The sequence below is a fragment of the Petromyzon marinus genome, chromosome 33 (assembly GCF_048934315.1).
Source record: "Petromyzon marinus isolate PM22_M1 ecotype Great Lakes invasive population chromosome 33, UKy_Petmar_22M1.pri1.0, whole genome shotgun sequence".
NCBI lineage: Eukaryota > Metazoa > Chordata > Hyperoartia > Petromyzontiformes > Petromyzontidae > Petromyzon > Petromyzon marinus.
In genome coordinates this window covers 5,740,682-5,761,141 of record NC_133699.1, presented here as the reverse complement: position 1 = coordinate 5,761,141, position 20,460 = coordinate 5,740,682, and the positions used below count along the sequence as shown (strand labels likewise).

Below are 20,460 nucleotides of genomic sequence, written 5' to 3'. Positions count from 1 at the left end.
TGCTATGAAGAAGGGTCATGGCCCGAACCTATTCTATTTTTTTCCTGTAAATGCAGGTAATATGCAGGTCGCTATGTAATCTGTAATTTTTTCTTCATTGGTACGATGAGGTGGCCTTCATCCAGCAGTGGATGGATCATGGATGATAAATGAAGATTCAAGGTTCCAGTGGATTGAGCTGTTAGGGATTGGTTCCATTTCCCCAAGTCCACTCGACAAGGATCGATTCCTATGTAAATGAGACACATAATTTCGATTCCACATTGCAATGAATTCACAGTTCATTAGGAATCGAAATTAGCGATTCGATTAGACTATTCGACCCGTGCAGTGTGTACGTAGGAATCGAATGGTAGTTTGGAATCGGAAGTTCAATCTACAACTCCATCTGACTTCAATGGGACCGGCTCGAGGCCTTGTTCACAGCAGCAGTAGAAAGAGAGACAATGGCTTAATTATCACGACAATTATTCGTAATTAACCGTGGATGCGGCTACACTGCCTCGCATTGACCAAACATTAATGCAATAGATGAGCGGCGAAAGAGAAAGCAACCCCTTCTCGGACTCGCGGTTAGTGGGGGGGGGGACACCGCGTGGTCTTACTCCGCCGGTGGACTTTGGCAGCCCGATTCCGGGGCAGGGCCGTCAGGAAACAAAGGCTAGGATTGGGACTCGCGGCCTACCGTGTGGTTGGTCTATTTTTAAACGAATGGAACGGCATTGTTATTCCGTTATAATGGGCTTTTCTCATAAGTTGTAGATTTGATGGTTGTGGTGGTTGAGGTGTTTTTTTTTAGAGGTGATCGTTGGGTTATTCAGCTTTTAGTGGCAGTTAGCGTTATGTAACTAATGGTTCTGGAGGTGGTGGTGGTTTAGTGGTGGTGGTTTGTGGTCTGGTGGATTTTGGTATCGCGTGTGTGGGGTGTTCGAGTGGTAGTTTTGTTTGTGCTGCTCTATGGATATTTAAGTGGTAATAAAGCGGTCTTGTTGATGGTGCTTTAGATGCAGTTTTGGAAGTAGTGCAGATGGTTTAAATGGTAGTTATGGTGGAAGTTTAGGTAGTTGTGCTTCTGGTGGTATTGGTTGTGGTGGCTCTTGTAGTTGTTTAAATGGTATGGTTTAGTTGTTGGCGCTGGCGGCAGGGGTAGTGGTGGTTGTTCGTTTCGTGGGTGGTGATCCCCGTGTTATACTGGTGGCGGCAGTGCCTCCTTCGGCCTCCGGGACATCTCGCCTGTGTTATGGCCGGAGGCAAGGTTTGCCAGAACTGCGGCTGCAGTGACATCGAGACAGACTCTGCTCGCGGAGATGCTGTCTGCACGGCGTGTGGCTCGGTGCTTGAGGACAACATCATCGTGTCCGAGGTACAATTCCAGGAGGGCGGTGGCGGAGCGTCGTCAGTCGTCGGGCAGTTCGTCTCATCGGAAGGTTTGCAACTCCAGCTTTAACTGCGTGTGTTTTACCATTTCGCCTTCAATCACATACATCTCAGGAGGGCTGTGATGGCACCGTCAAACTTCAGCAGCGGGTAGCGTGGATGGGAGTGGCACAAGAAAATGCATCTCGGTTAGATAACGTGTTATGCTATCGAGATATTGTCGTGTGGCATAACAAGTTTTACGAATGCAAGAGTATATCGTTCCAATGCTCGTTCGCACAGGAGGAGGCACCTTGCCTTGGGCGCCGCGGTGGCTAGGAGATGTTAACTAGCTCGCCTGTGTATACAGGAGGTCGTGGGTTCGTTCCCGACCCTGACGCCTGCTGCTGTATATTTGGAGTTTGCGTGTTCTCCCCATGGTCGCGTGGGGTTTTCTCTGGGTCCTCCGGGGTTTCCATCCACCATTTAGAGAGTAGTTATCTGAAATGTCCACTTTGTAAACCACTTCGTTGAGTTATGATGTATGAATTTTTATTTAAAGCTTTCGTGACTGCAGGGATTCATATTCTTGGTTCTTTCGGTAAAGTCACGTAGAAAGGAAACAATAAAATAATAAAACTATAAAACAAAGCGTTATGATGGTCAGGTCGCTTCTGAAAAATAGATGTATAGCTCCGTGGCCTTTCCTGGTAAAAACATTTTTTTGTTTAATCTCAAATAAAACCAAATATCACAAATGCAAAACCTTTCTGAAAAAACCCCAATAGATATCTTATCGATCTCTAATGACCATCTTGTCAACTGATTGAATATTGTGACAGCAATGGGTCGGTGTCTGACAGAGTAGATTTCATAACTGTTCTTAAATTTGTGTGTAGTGGCTTTGACATAAAACATTTCTTTCCGTAATAATGACCAGGTTTGTCAAACCCTTTGTATTAAGAAAAAAAACCCAGTAAAACCAGTAGCCCCACATATAGACATTTCTCGCAATAAACAACAACTTTCCTGTTTTAACAGATAAGGTAGGGATCTGCCCTGGTGTAATGGTTAGCACACTGAACTTGTAATGCAGAGGTGGCCGGTTCTTATCTATCTCATCGCGGCAGTTGAATTAATATGTTAAAACGTTTTAAAATCCTTCCGCTGCCTCTGTCCATCCAACAGTATGAGTACACCGCAGTTGACTGGCAGGTTGCGTGTGGTGGGGTAAAGTATGGGTATTAAGCCTCCTAATACGTCTGGTCAGTGAGGAAGAGTAGACCATATACCCTCCAGAGATCCGCTCCAGCAGTTTCACGAGCAGGCAATAGCAGGGCTTCACTTTTAGCTTTTAACGGATTCATAGCTTGTAGTTTCAAGCGTGCAAATCGGTGCATTACCGTACTAATATTTCACTGGAAGCGGTTACCGGTTGCCGACTGTTAGGATCGTTTAGTGGAGTATCTATGAGTGGATCACCCTATTGGGTGTAAATGTCCTCATGTCAATATACAAAATATAAAACTGTGCACCCAACAAAACAAAACCAAAATTTTGATGAGATCATTGCACAATATACACTGTTTGAGTTGCAAGGGATACCATTTTTTAACTCTTGTGATGAAAGTGAACCCAGCAGATATTTTATTGACCCTGGGTGCATGTTTTAACCATGCCGCTTTGCTTTGTAGGTCCAGGCAAAGCACCCTCATTTGGCACGGGCCTCTACACTGGCCTTGGAAAAGAGTCTCGTGCACTTACGCTACAGAATGGTGAGCTCCCCACCCAGCTTGACACCCTTGTGCAAATTTGCTTTTATTGTGTAATGTATTAACAAAACCCTGAATTTTATTATTGTTGGATAGGGTATTTGCTTTGTATGTTGCACGTGTCTAACATGGTCATTAATCTTACATATGCAAATCGCAAAGATGTGCAAAACTGATTGTGTATGTTGAAAAACTGTTGTGGATTTGTGCCAAGGCATCAATTTTTGTGATAATATCTCAAGGGTAATTAAGATTGGAACTGATGTTAAATAGATTCTGATGTAAGACTTTTTTTTATTTATAGCATACTAGTTTGGCATTTAAAGCTGATGATATAAATACATTCTTAAGCGGTTTTACTTATTTGGTTTGGACTTTATTATTTTATAGTTATGAATACCAACCATTGTGTAACTGGCATATGGTATCTGTGGGTACAAAGGTGTGCTAGAGACATGCAAACTTTTTTGAATGTGTCATTGCTTGAAACATTGCTAAATTCAGAATATATGACTAATGTAGTGTAATGAATAAACTGTTGAACAGGTCGGAGGCACATAACCCAGCTGGGTAGCCAGCTGCAGCTGAATCAACATTGCCTGGACACGGCATTCAACTTCTTCAAGATGGCAGTGAGCAAGCGGCTTACGCGTGGTCGCAAGATGACCCACGTGGTGGCAGCTTGCTTGTATCTGGTGTGCCGCACAGAGAGCACACCACGTATCCTGGACAGCAGCTGCACGCCAATGAGCATTGTTTATATTTCAATTATTCTGGTTTTCGCAGATATTCATTTTGCACAGCAATGGTGTAGATGATGGACTGGTGGAAAATCATAAGCGTGATTTTTTTTTTACAGCCCTTTTGTCAATCCCCTGCTGGATGAATGCCTCTGCATGCCGTATTGGTCAAAGGGGGTTGTTTGACGATACTTCACCATCCTGGCCATTGTGGTTTAGTGACGAGGATAAACCTTTTACAGGTATCGCCACTGGTATTAGCCATAGCCGCAATTTCAGCTCGGGTTGCCTGGTTCACAACATAGTGCATGAAAATAATAAAGGAGCTGGAACAAGGGGAGTATATTTTCTGAACAGACTTGCATTAGGTTATTAAAGCATTGGCAGTTTTGTAGTCTAGATTTAAAGCTTTCGTGACTGCTAGGATCCATACTCTTTGGTTCTATTGGGTAAAGTCACCTACGTGACTTTACCCAATAGAACCAAAGAGTATAGTTTTGTAGTCGGTAAAAAGTTGTAAGCATCCATGTTTTTATACATAGAAATATAGTTATGACTGCTGGAAACAGTCTATTGTAAGTTTGAATTAAGTTCTGCTCACGGCCTTTTTCAGTTTTATATTGAGCCCAATAATTGACACCCAGCAAGAGTTTAATGTTTTAGCAAAGTCTACTTTGATGCACCACACACATTTTTCCCCGAAATGTTTCTTTAATTCATGTATCTTTCAGATATGTTGCTGGATTTCAGTGACCTCTTACAAGTAAGTCCCAATCATTTTTATCGATTGCATTGTGTTTTCATAAAATGTAACCTGTAACAGTGCTTGATGTAAATGTAATAATTTTCTATTTTGTTTTTGTGCTTCAGGTAAATGTTTATGTCCTTGGAAAAACATTCCTTCTTTTGGCAAGATCCCTGTGCATCAATGCCCCGGCGATAGGTATGGCTGTTATTGTATACATATTATTATTGATGAATACATCTTTCCCTAATATCGCCTGTAATTACCTTTGCACTTACCATTGTGGGTGGCGACTATGCAGTGGCGTAGCATTGTTGGCATCGTCCCTGGCGCAAGGAATGAAATGGTTCGCCCTGTGCTCTTTCCCTTATCTTTGTACCCCAAGTGCCTGGTCTTCAGTGGCTCGTGGTCCCTGCGGCAGAACCGCTGCCTGTACACTCGGTGGCTGCACCGTGTAATGCCGGAAATATTGTTATTGTGATCCTCTTGCACAGATTGACTCTAAATACACGACTGCAGTGTTTCCCAGACTCTGGTCCTTGTAAGGCCCTCCACAGTGCAGCTGTTCGTTTTTGCTGATATTCTTAATATGTAAATCAAGCCGCGACACGTTGCATGCACCAGATTGTGATCGCAGGATGTTACACCGTTAGGGGTCAAAACTACTAAAGTTGGATAAACACTGAACGTAAGTGTATTATACTCTTTGGTGTTTTCGGTAAAGTCACGTAGGTTAAATAAAATAAAATAAAACAACTAAATTAAATCACAACGTTTCAGAGGCAACACAAGCTTCCGTCTTCAGGTGGAACAGTCACAGCAGAATATCTGTATCAAGTGGACAGCTCTGAGACGGCCGGGATTATGTACAGGTTAAGGGGGGGGAGGAGCCAAGAAGGGACGTGGGTGGGGGGGAGGGCTCAGTTAAGCCGCCTTTTGTTATGCTGCAGGGGGTTCAGGGGTAGCGGTGGTGCACTGCACGAAAACAGGTAATACACCCTTTTGTTATGCTGCAGGGGGTTCAGGGGGAGAGATTCACGAGTACACGCAACCCACTAAAAGCAATGGAAATCGCTGTACAATTATAAGGCAGCCAAACTTTGACTTGGTTTATAACATCTTTTCAATGGTTGATGCTGTAGGGGGTTCGGGGGAAGAGATGCACAAGTACATACAACCCACTGAGAGCAATGGCTGTACAATTATAAGGCAGCTAACGTTTGACTTGATTTATAACATCTTTCCAATGGTTGCTCAATTTGAAACCATCCTCTCGGTTGAAGTTGTCTGTTTGTATATCTGGATGGCTTCATGGACAAATCTCTGGTAATAACCGGGAGGTTTGCAGAGAACTTTGGTATCAGAGAAGACAATATCATGAGAACCCGCTGTGTTGAAACAATGATCAGCCACGGCCGAAGAATTCGTTCTGTCGTGTTTCAAATCTGATTTGTGCTCGCGGATTCGGTCAGAAATATGTCGTTTAGTCTCCCCGATATAGCAGTCACCGCAGGTACAACTCAATTTGTAAACACCGGGGTACTGTAAGTCAGGAATGACATCCTTTACGGATGGGATCAGATCACGGATTTTGTGTACTGTATTGAAACACGGCAGAACGAATTCTTCGGCCGTGGCTGGTCATTGTTTCAACACAGCGGGTTCTCATGACATTGTCTTCTCTGATACCAAAGTTCTCTGCAAACCTCCCGGTTATTACCAGAGATTTGTCCATGGAGCCATCCAGATATACAAACACAGACACAACTTCAACCGAGAGGATGGTTTCAAATTGAGCAACCATTGGAAAGACGTTATAAACCAAGTCAAACGCATAACAAGTCAAACGCATAACAAAAGGCGGCTTAACTGAGCCCTCCCCCCCCACCCACGTCCCTTCTTGGCTCCTCCCCCCCCCCCTTAACCTGTATATAATCCCGGCCGTCTCAGAGCTGTTCACTTGACACAGATATTCTGCTGTGATTGTTCCACCTGAAGACGGAAGCTTGTGTTGCCTCCGAAACGTCGTGATTTAATTTAGTTTTATTTTATTTTACCTACGTGACTTTACCGAAAAAAATAAAGAGTGAATCCTTGCAGTCACGAAAGCTTCAAATCTAGAAGTAAGTGTATTAATAAAAAGCAGACTAATTCGGGGGTGGGGTGCCCCAGTATATCACTTTTTTTTACCAAAACCCTTATTTTCATTCGGGTACATTTTTCTTATCTAATTCCAAGTTGTAATGGTATTTATGCTGGTTTATATATATATTAAATACTACCACTAAAACCACCAAAAAACACGGAATAATTCGAGAACACACATTTCAATTCTACATTAGTTTCTCTGCAGTATTAAACTCTTGACTGACTGGCATGTGATTTTTTTTTATTGCAGCGTGGAGACGCAGCTAAAAAGTTATCATTACTTTGCATACTCTTCAATAAAAACAATTCTTGCAATCGTTTTTCAAATATTTGATAGTGCTCCTGAAAGCCCCATTATATGGGGGACACGGTATATACCCACACTTATTACGAGTACGTGCTGCACTGCAATAAACAGTGCACGCTCCGTGCTGACGAGGGTGTGTGTGTGTGCGTGCGTGCGTGCGTACTTGCAGACCCTTGCCTGTACATTCCGCGGTTTGCCCACATGCTGGAGTTCGGAGACAAGACGCACGAGGTGTCCATGACGGCCATGCGCCTGGTCGCGCGAATGAAGCGCGACTGGATGCACACGGGACGCCGCCCCTCGGGCCTCTGCGGAGCTGGTATCGCCTCTCAGTCCTTGTCGTCCGATACTGCGCCTGCCGCATTGCAGGCACCATGCAAGCAAAGGAATAACAATGATACATTTATGATTGCCTGTTTTTGATATTTGATCTATGCTAATAAGCCACGATCAATCCACTGCTAGGTAAAGGCCTCCCAAGTTGTTGCTGTCATAATCCTGCTACGTGATATTCCTCCTAGCGCTTGCACGTGGGCTGTTTTCATCGATCCATCTGCCCAGTGGATGTCCTGTCAGGCATATTCCCTTCCTTGGCTGCCACTCCGTTATTAGTCTCAACCACAGGCCATCATCCTTTATCGTGATGTACCTGGCCCATCCCGCTTAACAGGCAATGTGATATGACGTGTGTGTTTTTTATCATCCATGTGTTTCTGTTTTTTAGTGTGATTCCAAACATGTACACTTTTGAGTTTTTGTTCCATCTTTAATGTCCACATTTCTGATCTAGATATCATAGCAGGTTCAATGCACTGATCTGCTTATCTATGAATTTATTATTTGATTTGCATTTTGCTTTTGCAGCATTGCTGGTCGCATCACGCATGCATGACTTTAGACGGACCGTAAAGGAAGTAATTCGAGTGGTGAAAGTGTGCGAGTCGACCTTAAGGAAAAGGTAAACTTTGCTTATTAACATTATTTGCTCTTGTCCGTTGTAAAATGTTTGCCAGTGACCCCAAAGCTTTGCCCCTCGGTTGAACTTTGCATTGGCTTGGCAAACCGGCTCAATGTCAGGCACTTACTTTTCTGACCCGTAACATTTGCTCATCGGATGCGAGAATAAAAACAGAGTAGCATTTTCTAGTATTATACAGCTCGTATATAATTTGTTCTTTTTAGTTGTGATAAATCCTGTTAATATACGGTATATTTCCGTGTATTCCATGTGTTGTAGACACGACCCAAAATCTACACCTTTTTTCTTGTAACATCACCCAGTTTGTCCTGTCTCCTGCCAAAGAGCTTTATCATACCACATGATCTCGGTGCATACCCAGCTTGGAAGAAGATACCGCCACTTGGTATTGATTGGTGGCTGCTGCTGTTACTGTAGTCACCAAAGTGGAAGGAATTGAGGATGTGGTGTGCTGAGTGCAGGGACATGTGTTTTTTTTTTCTGAGTCAATGACTCGGACCCTACTGAGATATTAAGCCCTCGTCGTTACTCTGCGCTGCAGGCTCACGGAGTTTGAGGATACGCCCACAAGCCAGCTGACGATCGATGAGTTCATGCGCATTGACCTGGAGGCGGAGTGCGACCCACCCTCGTTCATCAGCGGCAAACGCAAGGCCAAAGTGCAGCAGGTATGGCCACCTCTCCACCCAGCCTTGCCCCGGACGTGCCGGGAGAGCAGGGCTGCTATGGTCGCCACTTGCAGTAAATCTTCACTTGCGGATGAAACCGACCCGAGGGCTGTTACGCGTCGCACCAAGTGCACGCTGCTGCTTGCATGTAGAGTCCTGCATCACGTCGGGTACCCGCGGGTACCCGCAGAGCGAGTCGGAACGGAGTCGGTTTTTTTTTACTGCTTCACACGGGAGACGTGACCCGGCAGGCACCCGAACGGCAAGCCGTAAATAAGACTTAGTTGTGTGACCCACTTTTGTACCTCTTGGTTCCCACCCACGGGGTACCCAACTCGATGCAGGATTCTACTTGCTTGCTCTTGCTCGGCTGAAATGTCTGTGGCTAATCGTAAATTAATCTTGGGGTGTTTTGCTTTGTTGGCAGACTGGTATAGTAAAAAAAAGAGTTTCGCCTGTAGATGAAACTTTAAACACCGTGTGTCGTAATCTCATGAACTTTTGAAAACGTCAAATATTAAAGTGTTTGCTTCTTTGTTGTGGGGTAACGATTCACCCGCTCGGCGATTTGATGAATTGTCCTATTTCGTGACCGTGGTTAAATTCAAGAATGATTTGTTTAAATATTGTAGTGAATGTTAACGCCTTGAGTGGCTGCAGATATCACGTAAATGATTGCAACAAATATTATTGCATATGCAAGACGATGCAAATATCACAATAATTAATCATTACTCATTGTTGCATCTTGGAGGTTAACTGTCAAGTTGCTCTCGGTTATTCCTTCTGCGTACATCTGCTTATTTAGTCTTTTTATAATTAGTGTATAAAATTACTAACAATCTTGATTTGAAGCTTTTGTGACTGCAGGAATCCATACTCTTTGGTTCTTTCGGTAAAGTCACGTATGTAGAAAAATAAATCACGACGTTTCGGGCACAACACAAGCATCTGTCATCAGGTGGGAAAGCATGGCCTGCTGCTGAGGCAGACTGCCTATGCCAGCCTGCTTCAGCAGCAGACCAGACTGCCTCAGCTGCCTCAGCTGCCTCAGCAGCAGACCACGCTTTCCCACCTGATGATGAACGCTTGTGTTGCGCCCGAAACGTCGTGATTGATTTTATACCTACGTGACTTTACCGAAAGAACCAAAGAGTATAAATTACTAACATTTTTGAGCCCTGTACTTTTAAAGATGGACCTGGAAGTATCAAAGCAAGAACTCGATGAATATGAAGGTGGGGCCTTATCCGATTCATCGTACCCTTCAACTATCTTAACTTTGTTTTCGGTTTTGTACAAGACATTTAAAGAATAAATCAAATACATACATTCATACACCATTAATCGTGTGTGTGTGACTTTACTCACAGAGGAGATCAGCTCTTTCCAGCAGGAGATTGAGACCGAGCTTGAGTCACGAAGGCCCAAGCTGAGGGGACTTTATGCCAGCTTGCTCAAGGAAGGTACAGCTGTCTGACCTGGTGTTGGAATGAGCAGACTCCTTGACTTGTTACTTTCACTCTGTACATGTACAGCCCCTTTTGTCAATCCATGGCTGGATGAGGACATTTCCCCATCACGCACCTCCGATTAACACGGTTGGCTATGTACGGTGCGATAGAATTTCAACATGTACATATATCAGAATCAGAATATTTATACTGGAGGACTCCGATGAGCTGTAAAGTTATTTTTCACAGATGTCCAGTAGAGGCTGGTAAAAACGTTACAACAACAAACAGTACAAAAACATAATATGTATGCCGTACGGGTCTCGATGGTTATTTTACTATTTCACCACGTTGGTCCGTGTGGGTTGGTGAAGGCCGGGAGCATGGATGTGGGTGCATTGGACTACACTAATTTATTGTGCAGCATTGTCTTCTGCTTCCCAGTGAGTAGCTTCACAGCAGGCTACAACATCTGTTTTATACATGGTGGTAACCCATTCAAGGTCTATCCAAGCTTAAATTTTGAGATCTCATGAGATTGACACATTTCCGTGTGATTTGGTCACTCTTGTAAATTAGATTATTTTGGAGTCTTCAGTTCTCAACTAGTTAAAAAAATAAATTTGAACTTGATAGGCATTAATTGCCTTTCGTCATCATCATCATCAACCGTGATCTGTCTAGTGCTGGATGAAGGCCTCCCCAAGCCATCGCCCATCCCTCAGTCCCACGATGCAACAGTCCACCCATCGACTGCAATCGAGCCAATCTCATCCCTCCATCTCTGTGACAGACATCTCTCATGGGCGTTTCCCCTCCTTTGGCTTCAACTCAGTAATTTTCTGCCCCCCCCCCCCCCGGCCATAATGGCCAGGTTGCATCTGAAAAATAAGTTAATACCTCAGTGGGCTTTGCCTGGTAGTATGGATATGGTTTAGTTTTATTTGTATGTGTTTGGGTGATTTGTTTATCTTTCTTGTACTTTGGACGACTATCATGTTTTTGTACTGTTTGATGTATTGATCTTACCCGCCCCCACTGGACATCTGTTAAAGAGAGCTTTATAGCTCATCGGATTCCTCCAGTGTAAATATTTTGATTATTAACCCATAGCGATGTGCAAATCATGAATTTCAACGGTAAAAATCCTGTCCTCAACCTCCAAATACCTATCGCGATTCTCCTGCCAGTGTGCAGCGACAGCAAGGACGACTTGATGCCTGACCTCGAGGAGGACAAAGAGGGCGACGGCCAGGACGAGGACGATCTCATGCTGATGGACGCCAACCTGCCGCTGGGCACGGACGACATCGAGTCGGAGATACGCAGCGACCGCGAGCCCTCGGAGCCGCTGGGAGATTCGCCGTGTCCACCGCGCAGCCCCGCGCTGTGGCGCTCGCCCGGCCTGGAGGTGGACAACAGCCTGCGTGCGGTGCTGGGGCCCTTGCCCACCGCTGCCAGCCTGGGCCTCAAGGAGTCCATCGAGGAGTGCATGGCCATCAATGAGGCAGAGCCACGTAGGTGACACTCTGAACCGCTTGCCTACACCAGGGTTGCCGTGGTGGGTGTGGTGGGATCCTAAGGTGTGTTGTGTGACACAAGGTCAATGGGGGGCGGTGCAGTGGTTAGCGTGCTGTGCTATGAACCTGGCGATCTGGTTCAGTTCCCAGTCATGGTTAACATCAGTGGCAAGTGATATCAGAATTGGTCCTGCCCTTTACCCATTCATAAATCCATACTTACCCAGTCAGAAACCCGTACTGACCAGTGAAGTGAAGTAGGCTCAAAAAGCTTATCTGAACGACTTGCTGTAAGCAGACCATTGGTGGATTAAAAATGGCTGGATTTTTCTTTATGTATATGAGGTCAATGAGAATGATATCTATCGTTTTGCAAATGATCAGTTATTGCTAATTTAAGCGTTTTAATATAATAATTATGTTTAGACCTTTGTCAATCTGCTGTTGGATGAAAAGCTCCCCACTCCATGGGGAGTTATTTGACTATTTTACAGTGCCCGTCAGTGAGGGTTGGTGAAGGTGGCACCCAGGACCGGTTCAGATATCTCTCCCCATTGATGTTAACTGTGGCCAGACATCGAACATGAGTGGCAGAGTTCATTGCGCGGTGCACCAACACTGCGACCATAAATTTGTCAAAATCATGTTTTTAAATGCTTATTCGGTTTAGTCACGCAGCATGCAACAACAGTACAATTTGTACAACTTTCATATATTTCAAATATATAAAAGAGTGTTCACCGCTTGCAAAAGGACAACAGAGCAGATTGATTCTGTTGTTATTTTTGCACGTGCAGTTGCGGAGGAGGAAGATGGGGACTTGGACCTCACCGACATTGATGACTTGGAAATTGAAGCTGTGAGTGTCGCTGGCCTGAAATTCTGTACCTTAAAAGTGCAGCCTTGTAGATAGCGGAAGGATCGCCTGCTGCAAAAATAAACAATACCATAAGGTTTTAACATGACCGTCATCCCTGGGAATAGGAAGTGTGTTCATTCAGGTTGTATGAGGATAGTGAATGAACAGCAGTTCTGTTTTGTTAAGAATGAGCATGCAGCCAGAGAAAGTACACCAGCACTGAAGATGTTTTATTTGTTTGGCTTTTAATCCATTCTAAATAGTGTAAGCTGTATACAATGATCACATTTACCCCACAATTTTAGTAAAAATAAATGACAGCTCTTTGTTAAACTATCAATAGATGAAAGCATTCCCATGCTATGTTGCTTATGAAGGTTGCGTGACCATACTTCACCATGCTGGTCAGTGTGGCTGTGAAAGTTCCAGATACCTCCCCTGATGTTAGCCATTGCCAGGAATGGAATTCGCTAGGAATGAACTGACCACTGCACCAACAATACACCTCGCACTGTTAATATTGTCATAGAGATGGAAAGGCCAAGATCTACTCCACAATTTCAAGGTAATTGTTGCCGGCAATGCGTTGACCTTGAGCGACTTGGACAACGCGGGTAAGCAATGAAATAGAATGACAGTTCCCCCTTCCCCAATCGAAGCAGGCATTGATGAAGAGCGTGTATACTGGACAATGATTGGTCTACAGACTAGATGTAAACCTGTTGATTAGGGATGGGTTAGGTCAGGAATGTTGCAATTTACCTCCTGGCGATTCGAGTTATTACAATTCTGGGTTGCAATAATTTTATTGTGGCGACTGTGGTGACCTCTAGTGGTTGCATGGGTTATGTGTATTGTATAAAACATGAAAACTTTATCTTATTTGATGCAATTATTGTGAGCTTAAATCTTTCTGATTGGATGATGTCTAATTTCACCTTGAATACAAATGTATTTTCTATTTATACCGTAAAGATTTTTCAGACGGGTGTAATGTATCGTTTTTTTGCAGTACCTTTTAAGCAAGCAAGAAATTGACATCAAAACAGAACTCTGGATGAAAGAGAATGCAGCATTTCTCCAGGAACAACAAGGTATACATTTTTTCTCACGTGAATCTTGAAGGGTGTCTGCAGAGGATTTGTAAAATAAGCACTTTAACATATAAGGAAGCCGTTTTAGATCAGTGCAGTAACATTTTGTCTGTTTTACTCCTTCAAGAAAAAGCTGACAGAGAAGCCAAAGAAAGGGAACTTGGCATATACAAGGAGAAGAAGGTAGGTGATCCACGCAAGATTCTGGTGGGATTTAAAAATATATGTAATTCTGGTGGGGTCTTATGACACTCATATACTTCCCGGTGATTCAGTGTGTTTTCACGATTCATGGTCGCCATTCAACAATTTGATCGTTTTTAACATTGGTAGTGCAGTCTGCGGACACTACTGGCTGTGTGAGGGTGGCCACCTGAATCCATGGCCTACATTACATAAGAAGTAAAAATACTGATTCTCACTCACGCAAATTGATGTATGTATCATGAGCTTAAGACTTTATTCATTGATTAATCAGTGCATCGTTATAGCTTTTCGAAAGTTCATTTTTTCCAATAAAATACGAATGGTGCTATTTGTTGGCACACAGTTGTACCAAAACTGGTTTTCTTCAATTTTGTGGTGGTCGTTTTGGGATAGGTGACCTCATTGGACAGCATCTCATCTCAAGACACTAGAAGCAATGGGTATATTTTGTGTAGGGAGAGGTAGTCAGTCATAGGTAGAAGGAAAAATGAATGTTTTGAGCCCCAGACTTTAACAAGGGCAGGGAATCGACAGCACGCATGACTGGGGTGGGGGGGGGGGAAGAGTTCCAGACGTCCGGCGCAGTAGAGGAGAATGAGTACAGTGCAAAGAGTTGGAGGGACGTGTGAGATATGTTTTAGATTTGTTATTTTTTCCCAATCGTGTAATAACAAATATAAAATATATCTATCTCAGAGGAGAATGAGCGCAGTGCACGAGTTGGAGGGACATTTGCGATGCATTTTATATTCTTGATTACATTTTTCCCAATCTTAAAAGTGAGACGGAATGCCCATATGCATCCTCAGCCCAAGAAGTCGGGCAAGAGGCGAGAGCCGATCCGGGCCAGCACGGCAGGAGAGGCCATCGAGAAGATGCTGGCCCAGAAGAGGATCTCCAGCAAGATCAACTACGAGGTGCTCAAGGACCTGAACAACAAGGGGGGCGGCTCGGGTGCTTCGACGCCGCGTCGCGATGACACTGCGGCCACCACGGCTGTACCGGCATCGCCGCGTCCCGAGTCCCGGGACCGCATGAGGCTGACCTCGATCAACTCCCTGGGCAAGCGGTGAGCAACATCGCCGCCTCGCGTCCAGGCTGGTGACGTAGAGATTTCTCATAGCTCCTTCCTCCTGTCGTTGTGTCGCCCCCCCCCCGTTGTTAGACACGTGTGCGGTAGAGGGGCAGCTTTATGTATACCAGTCCCAGCAGCATGCTGTTAACACTCATAAGACAGAGATGCCCCCAGTATAATCTTAATAGATTGTTAGGCCGAGTGCTGTTAGCGAGGACCCATGAAGGTCGGCACGGCACGCGAGGGGGTGGGTAGTGGCCAGCACCACGTGTGGCTGCCTTTGTCGCCTCAGTGCCGATGTTTACACATGGCACCAATTCACATTGGACCGATTCAGATAATCGTCACTGGTGTTAGCCGTGAGCGGGAATCAAACTCGTTTTGCTGGGTTCGTAGGGCAGCGCGCTATTCGCTACACTACCGCTCCCCACAACAGTGTGCACAAACATTACGCGTGTGTAAAATTACACTTGTACACTTATATACAATATTCATACACATTACACACAGCATCCATACACATTACACACAGTGCATACACATTACAAGCTCTCCAAAACATGTCTTTTGTTTTCTATACTTAAAAGTATTTCGTGTTTTTGCTAACATATCTATATCAGTGCACATATATTAATGTTGCTGTCTTGTGTTTAGGATAAAGCCTCTATTGTCATCTCAGTCAGCCAAGAAATTCGTCCTGGATAAGGTAAGTGATTTAAATTTTTCTGAATGGTTGACGCATCGCTCTTTTTTAATATACTTTGCCGTATTCCTGAATGTATAAGGAACCTTCAGATTAGCATTTCCCAACCTCTACACTCATTTGGTTTTATTGATAATTCTCAATGTTCCATTAAGAACACGTGTGGTTGTTATAGTTGGGCTACAGTTTTAATTGGGGTAAAGTGTTCAACCCAAAATACAAACAGCTGTTATCTTGTAGATATAGAAGTAGTGTTAAGGTCACTAATCCAGAATATAAACAACTCAAGATAAGTAACCCTAATGTTCTGGGCTGTCACATTTTTTGATCCTTAGAGAAAAGGATTTTGAAGTTGGTGCTCCATGCTAGCATTCAACGGGTGTCACTTCCATGACCACTGCGGCGACCATTAATTTGAAAGTCGTTTTCTCATTCAGGAATCTTAAAACCCACATCGGACAGAACAACTACACGCATCCTCCTCCTAAAACACCTATCAAAAAGAAAATGACAATTATTTTGGTTTGCATCCTCCTTCAAGCCACTGGCTTCTCATATACAAAATCAGGACTTTCTCGTCACCACCGCTGCCTATATCTGATGTGTTTTTCTTTTTACGACACAAGACTGCCAGCGTGCGCAAAGAACCACCGGCCGTCCCAGCGCTGGGAGGAGTTCCTGCCCTGGCCCTGACGGAAGCCTCGGGTCCGACTTCGGCAAGAGGCGCGGATCCAGACCACGTGGCGGTGGTGGTGGAGAGCGGGCCCGTTCGGTTCCAGGCCGACGAGGAGGCGGCGGCAGCGGAAGAGGAAGAGGAGGATGAGGAGGACGAGCCGTGCGTCAGTGCGCTCGCGCTCATGGGACAGGCTGGTGAGTGTTCGTCGGCAGTTTGGAGAAACGCGTGTTTCGGCTATACACGGTTTACTTGATGGAGGTACGTTTTTCTGGAACACGGGTGATGTAATTTAGACATAAATTACAAAGGTAATGAAATGACATTTAAATTACATGTAATTGAGTGCCTATCGCTGAAAGTCATTTTATATTTCGTTTATTCGGGCGGTCTCTCTCGGTTGATGCTAAACATGGATTCAACATGAGCCGGATTGTGATCGCAAATCTGCGTGCGTTCGTGTGTTTTTTTGCAGACTACGGTTGCGATGACGATGAAGAATTTGACGACGCCTACTGAAGAAGGATGAAGAATTAATTTATTTTCAAATCACCACGTAGCGGACTTTTTTTTATAAACCTAAGGATGGCTCAAGCACCGACTTTGTCTCTACAAAGGAGTGCCTGCTTTGTTTTAAAAGCGATGAGGATTCATGAATTTCCATTTGAGAAGTGCCGTTTTGGATTGATATACGCGGTGCAGTGAAAACGCTGCACAAGTTGTGCTCTTTACGTGTATAATTACAATCAAATATTGTAAAGTGCATCAAAACTACAATACATTTTTGTTTAAACCATACGTCTGCTGGCTGCTTAAGTGTGCACAATTGCCTTAACAGTTTAACATCACGTAGGCTTTTGCGACCAATATCCATAATACAGGTTTTTTTGGGTTGGATCGCGTCAATATAAATGTGTCGTTAAACCCGCTACCACACGACACAGCCAATTAGTAAGGTTCGTCACGTAAACAGAACCTGCCAATTCGTTACTAGTACAGCACACCGGTGTGTTGCAGAGTAAATCCACGAAAATCTGGCTGTCGCCTGATGATGCTCGTTGCAATTACTTGCGAAACGTCAAACTCAGATTGTAAATGTTCTGTTTACGTGACAAACCTTACTAATTGGCTGTGTCCGGGTGGTGGCGGGTTTTATGACACATTTACGCGTTTTAACCCACAAAAACCTGTATTGTGGATGCCTTATCAGTGTATACAGTACACGCATTATCCTCAGTGTTATTGCTAATTTCCTCCTGATAAACTTGCAGTAGGCTTCATAGTTTTAAAATCATCTTTCAGAGAGAACAATGTTCTTGGGTCGCCAGTTCTCTACAGAGCCAGCTTCCACACAGTTGGTAATTTGCTCACAAAGAGTAGATCGTTTTCGATCATTGCGAGCCGATGTTAGAACCCCAAAACCAGAATGCTTCGACTATTTGAAAATTAAGCCGACTCAACGTAACAACAAGCCAATGATAACAACAATTAAAGCCTTTTGGCCCAATCGCCCAGAATGCACTGAATCTCATCAGCCGTCAGAATCTAAGCCAGGATAGAGCCTGGATAGTGTGACCACGGTGCACAAAAGGTTGCTCTATAGGCTCTGGGGCTACATGGTGGGCAGCAGAGGTCAGAGCAGCAACAACGTTGGACTAAACGTTTATGATCGCAAGTCTGTGCACCCCGTCGGCACCAACCCGCACTGACCAACGTGGTGAAGTATGCTCGAATAAGGCTCGCTTATCCGCACGGCGCAGGGGAGCCTTTCACCCACCGACCATTGCATTGAAAAAATGGCCGTACGTGTACCGGTACAACAAATAACTTGTACCCAGGTATGGTTTGTCGAGGATTCATTTAAAATCTGAACTATAACTTGCATGGACCCTCACCTGGTCAATAAAATACCCTGTGTACGTTTGAATCGGGGTATACAGTATACCAAGGATCTGAACGTACATTTCAATTATGAATTGCCCATAAATGTGTGAGTGGCAGTCATTTAAGCTGGACTTGCATTCATCTGCAACGACTAAATGTCCGGGGAGCAGTAAACGTCATGCGCACCCAGATCTCGGGCGTGTACGTGCTGGGGCTGCGCCCGCGCATCCTGCAGCAATGTTGCCCCCGACATTCTGCCTGCGCCATGTGCTGCGAGAATCCAAGCGGGAAGTTTTTTTCCCCCCGAGTAAATGCCCATTGAGAGCCCCTGTGAAGCCGTTTTCTTCTTCCAAAAGTGACTCGGCCGCCGGCAGACAACAACAGTAGCAGCATCTGGTGGCTTCTTCAGGAACTGAATTCAAGAGGCGTGCCAAACACATTGAACGAAACGTCGGGACATCGTGCCCAACAACACGTGGTAACAACACGAACCCCATCGGAGACCGACGCCGCCCTCTGAGCTATTTAAGTCTGCCCTGAAAATTCGCCAATTTGAAACTTGACGTTACCCCTCTTAGTTCTGGCCGTTTACCCTGGTTCTATTTATTTCAATCGGTCCGTACACGACGCCTTAGGATTTACGGATGGAATGCACCCGACAAGTGTAAATTGCTATTACTGAGATGTTGTTTGATGGCTTGAGCAGTAGGCGGCAGTAAAACGCCCAATTTCAATCCGTGTCTCCCGTGCGGTGAACGAATGAGGCTTTCAACTGATTTCCGCAAGCATTAAGTTGATTACGAGACGGGGAACCGCTGAGTAAAGCTTAATTCTTAAATTTCGATTTAAAGCTTTCGTGACTGCAGGGATTCTTCTTGGTTCTTTCGGTATAGTCACGTAGAATGGAAATAAAATGATACAAATAAAATAAAATTCTCATGACGTTTTGGCCACAACACAAGTAGCCTTCTTCAGGTGAAGAAACAGGACTGTCCAGAAGACAGCGCTTGAGTGAACACTGCCAAGCATGGACAGCGTCTTTTAAGCTGTGTGGGCGGAATTAGCATATGAATTAGCATGTTACCCAGCACCACCTCAGGAGCGGAGGAGGGGGGCGGCTGGGTACACAAAAAAGAAAACAGCCAAGGTGCGCTGCTCTGTCCTGTGTTGCGTTATAACAATGCTATAAACTAGACTACTATACAATGCAATATTATACCTTCCAATCTAAACTACATGCTAGAATATCATATCCATAGACAAATTCCACCTTTGAATTATACAATGCATTACTATACACTACCCTATACTTTAGACTATAAAATATTAGACTTGTAACATGACACTGTCTTATTCTATCAACCCTACTGTATATCACACTGCTGTATATTCACTATACAATTACGATACTATATATTGCCTTATGAATTATGTTAAACATTACAATGTTCTATGCTATAAACCCTACCATTGACCGACGTGTGAAAGGTATTAAGAGGCAGTGCCAGCGAATGGACTGTGGTCTGAAGGTCACCGTAAAATACAATCAATTAAGAACCGAAATGGTTTATAACATCTTTCCAATGGTTACTATGCCAGAATCCATCTTCTCGGTTGAAATTGTCATATACAAACACAGAGACAATTTCAACCGAGAAGATGGATTCTGGCTTAGTAACCATTGGAAAGATGTTATAAACCATTACGGTTCTTAATTGATTCTATTTTACGGTGACCTTCAGACCACAGTCCATTCGCTGGCACTGCCTCTTAATACCTTTCACACGACGGTCAATGGTATGGTTTATAGCATGTGGTATAATAATAAATAGTAGAACATTGTAATGTTTAACATAATTCATAAGGCAATATATAGTATCGTAATTGTATAGTGAATATACAGCAGTGTGGTATACAGTAGGGTTGATAGAATAAGACAGTGTCATATTGCAAGTCTAATATTTTATAGTCTAAAGTATAGGGTAGTGTATAGTAACGCATTGTATAATTCAAAGGTGGAATTTGTCTATGGATATGATGTTATACCATGTAGTTTAGATTGGAAGGTATAATATTGTATTGTATAGTAGTCCAGTTTATAGCATAGTTATAACGCAACACAGGACAGAGCAGCGCACCTTGACTGTGTTCTGCTTATTTGTGTACCCAGCCCCCCTCCTCCGCTCCGGAGGTGGGGGGCTGGGTACACGATAATTTGTGTCCCATTGTCTCTGAAACCCAGTCCCTCCATCTGGCTATTTAAAGCCTCGGTACAG

At 44.1% G+C, this 20,460-nt stretch overlaps 1 protein-coding gene across 3 annotated transcripts; it reads left to right on the top strand.

Moving 5' to 3' along the window:
• Window positions 1-337: 337 nt before the first annotated feature.
• Window positions 338-17,093, top strand: BRF1 (BRF1 general transcription factor IIIB subunit). 3 transcript variants are annotated; one of them, XM_032964958.2, is made up of 19 exons: window positions 338-572; window positions 1,205-1,427; window positions 3,051-3,131; window positions 3,675-3,848; window positions 4,600-4,631; window positions 4,739-4,811; window positions 7,238-7,387; window positions 7,933-8,026; window positions 8,589-8,715; window positions 9,911-9,953; window positions 10,089-10,181; window positions 11,360-11,686; window positions 12,487-12,548; window positions 13,561-13,642; window positions 13,770-13,825; window positions 14,659-14,918; window positions 15,579-15,630; window positions 16,254-16,497; window positions 16,776-17,093. In XM_032964958.2, the coding sequence occupies exons 2-19, from the start codon at window positions 1,241-1,243 to the stop codon at window positions 16,817-16,819; spliced, it is 2,181 nt and encodes a 726-aa protein (XP_032820849.2). In that variant the 5' UTR covers window positions 338-572; window positions 1,205-1,240; the 3' UTR covers window positions 16,820-17,093. The 3 variants fall into 3 exon arrangements, with proteins under 3 accessions (XP_032820849.2, XP_032820850.2, XP_032820851.2); XM_032964959.2 differs by lacking the exon at window positions 1,205-1,427; XM_032964960.2 differs by having other exon boundaries at window positions 338-1,363.
• Window positions 17,094-20,460: the final 3,367 nt, after the last annotated feature.

What these genes read in the sequence shown, in the direction of transcription:
- BRF1 (XM_032964958.2), top strand. Translation starts at nt 1,241, where the DNA reads ATGGCCGGAGGCAAGGTTTGCCAGAACTGCGGCTGCAGTGACATCGAG. An exon ending in GCAAGGCCAAAGTGCAGCAG is followed by an intron (nt 8,716 to 9,910) that starts GTATGGCCACCT and finishes GTACTTTTAAAG; the next exon opens with ATGGACCTGGAAGTATCAAA. An exon ending in TGCCAGCTTGCTCAAGGAAG is followed by an intron (nt 10,182 to 11,359) that starts GTACAGCTGTCT and finishes TTCTCCTGCCAG; the next exon opens with TGTGCAGCGACAGCAAGGAC.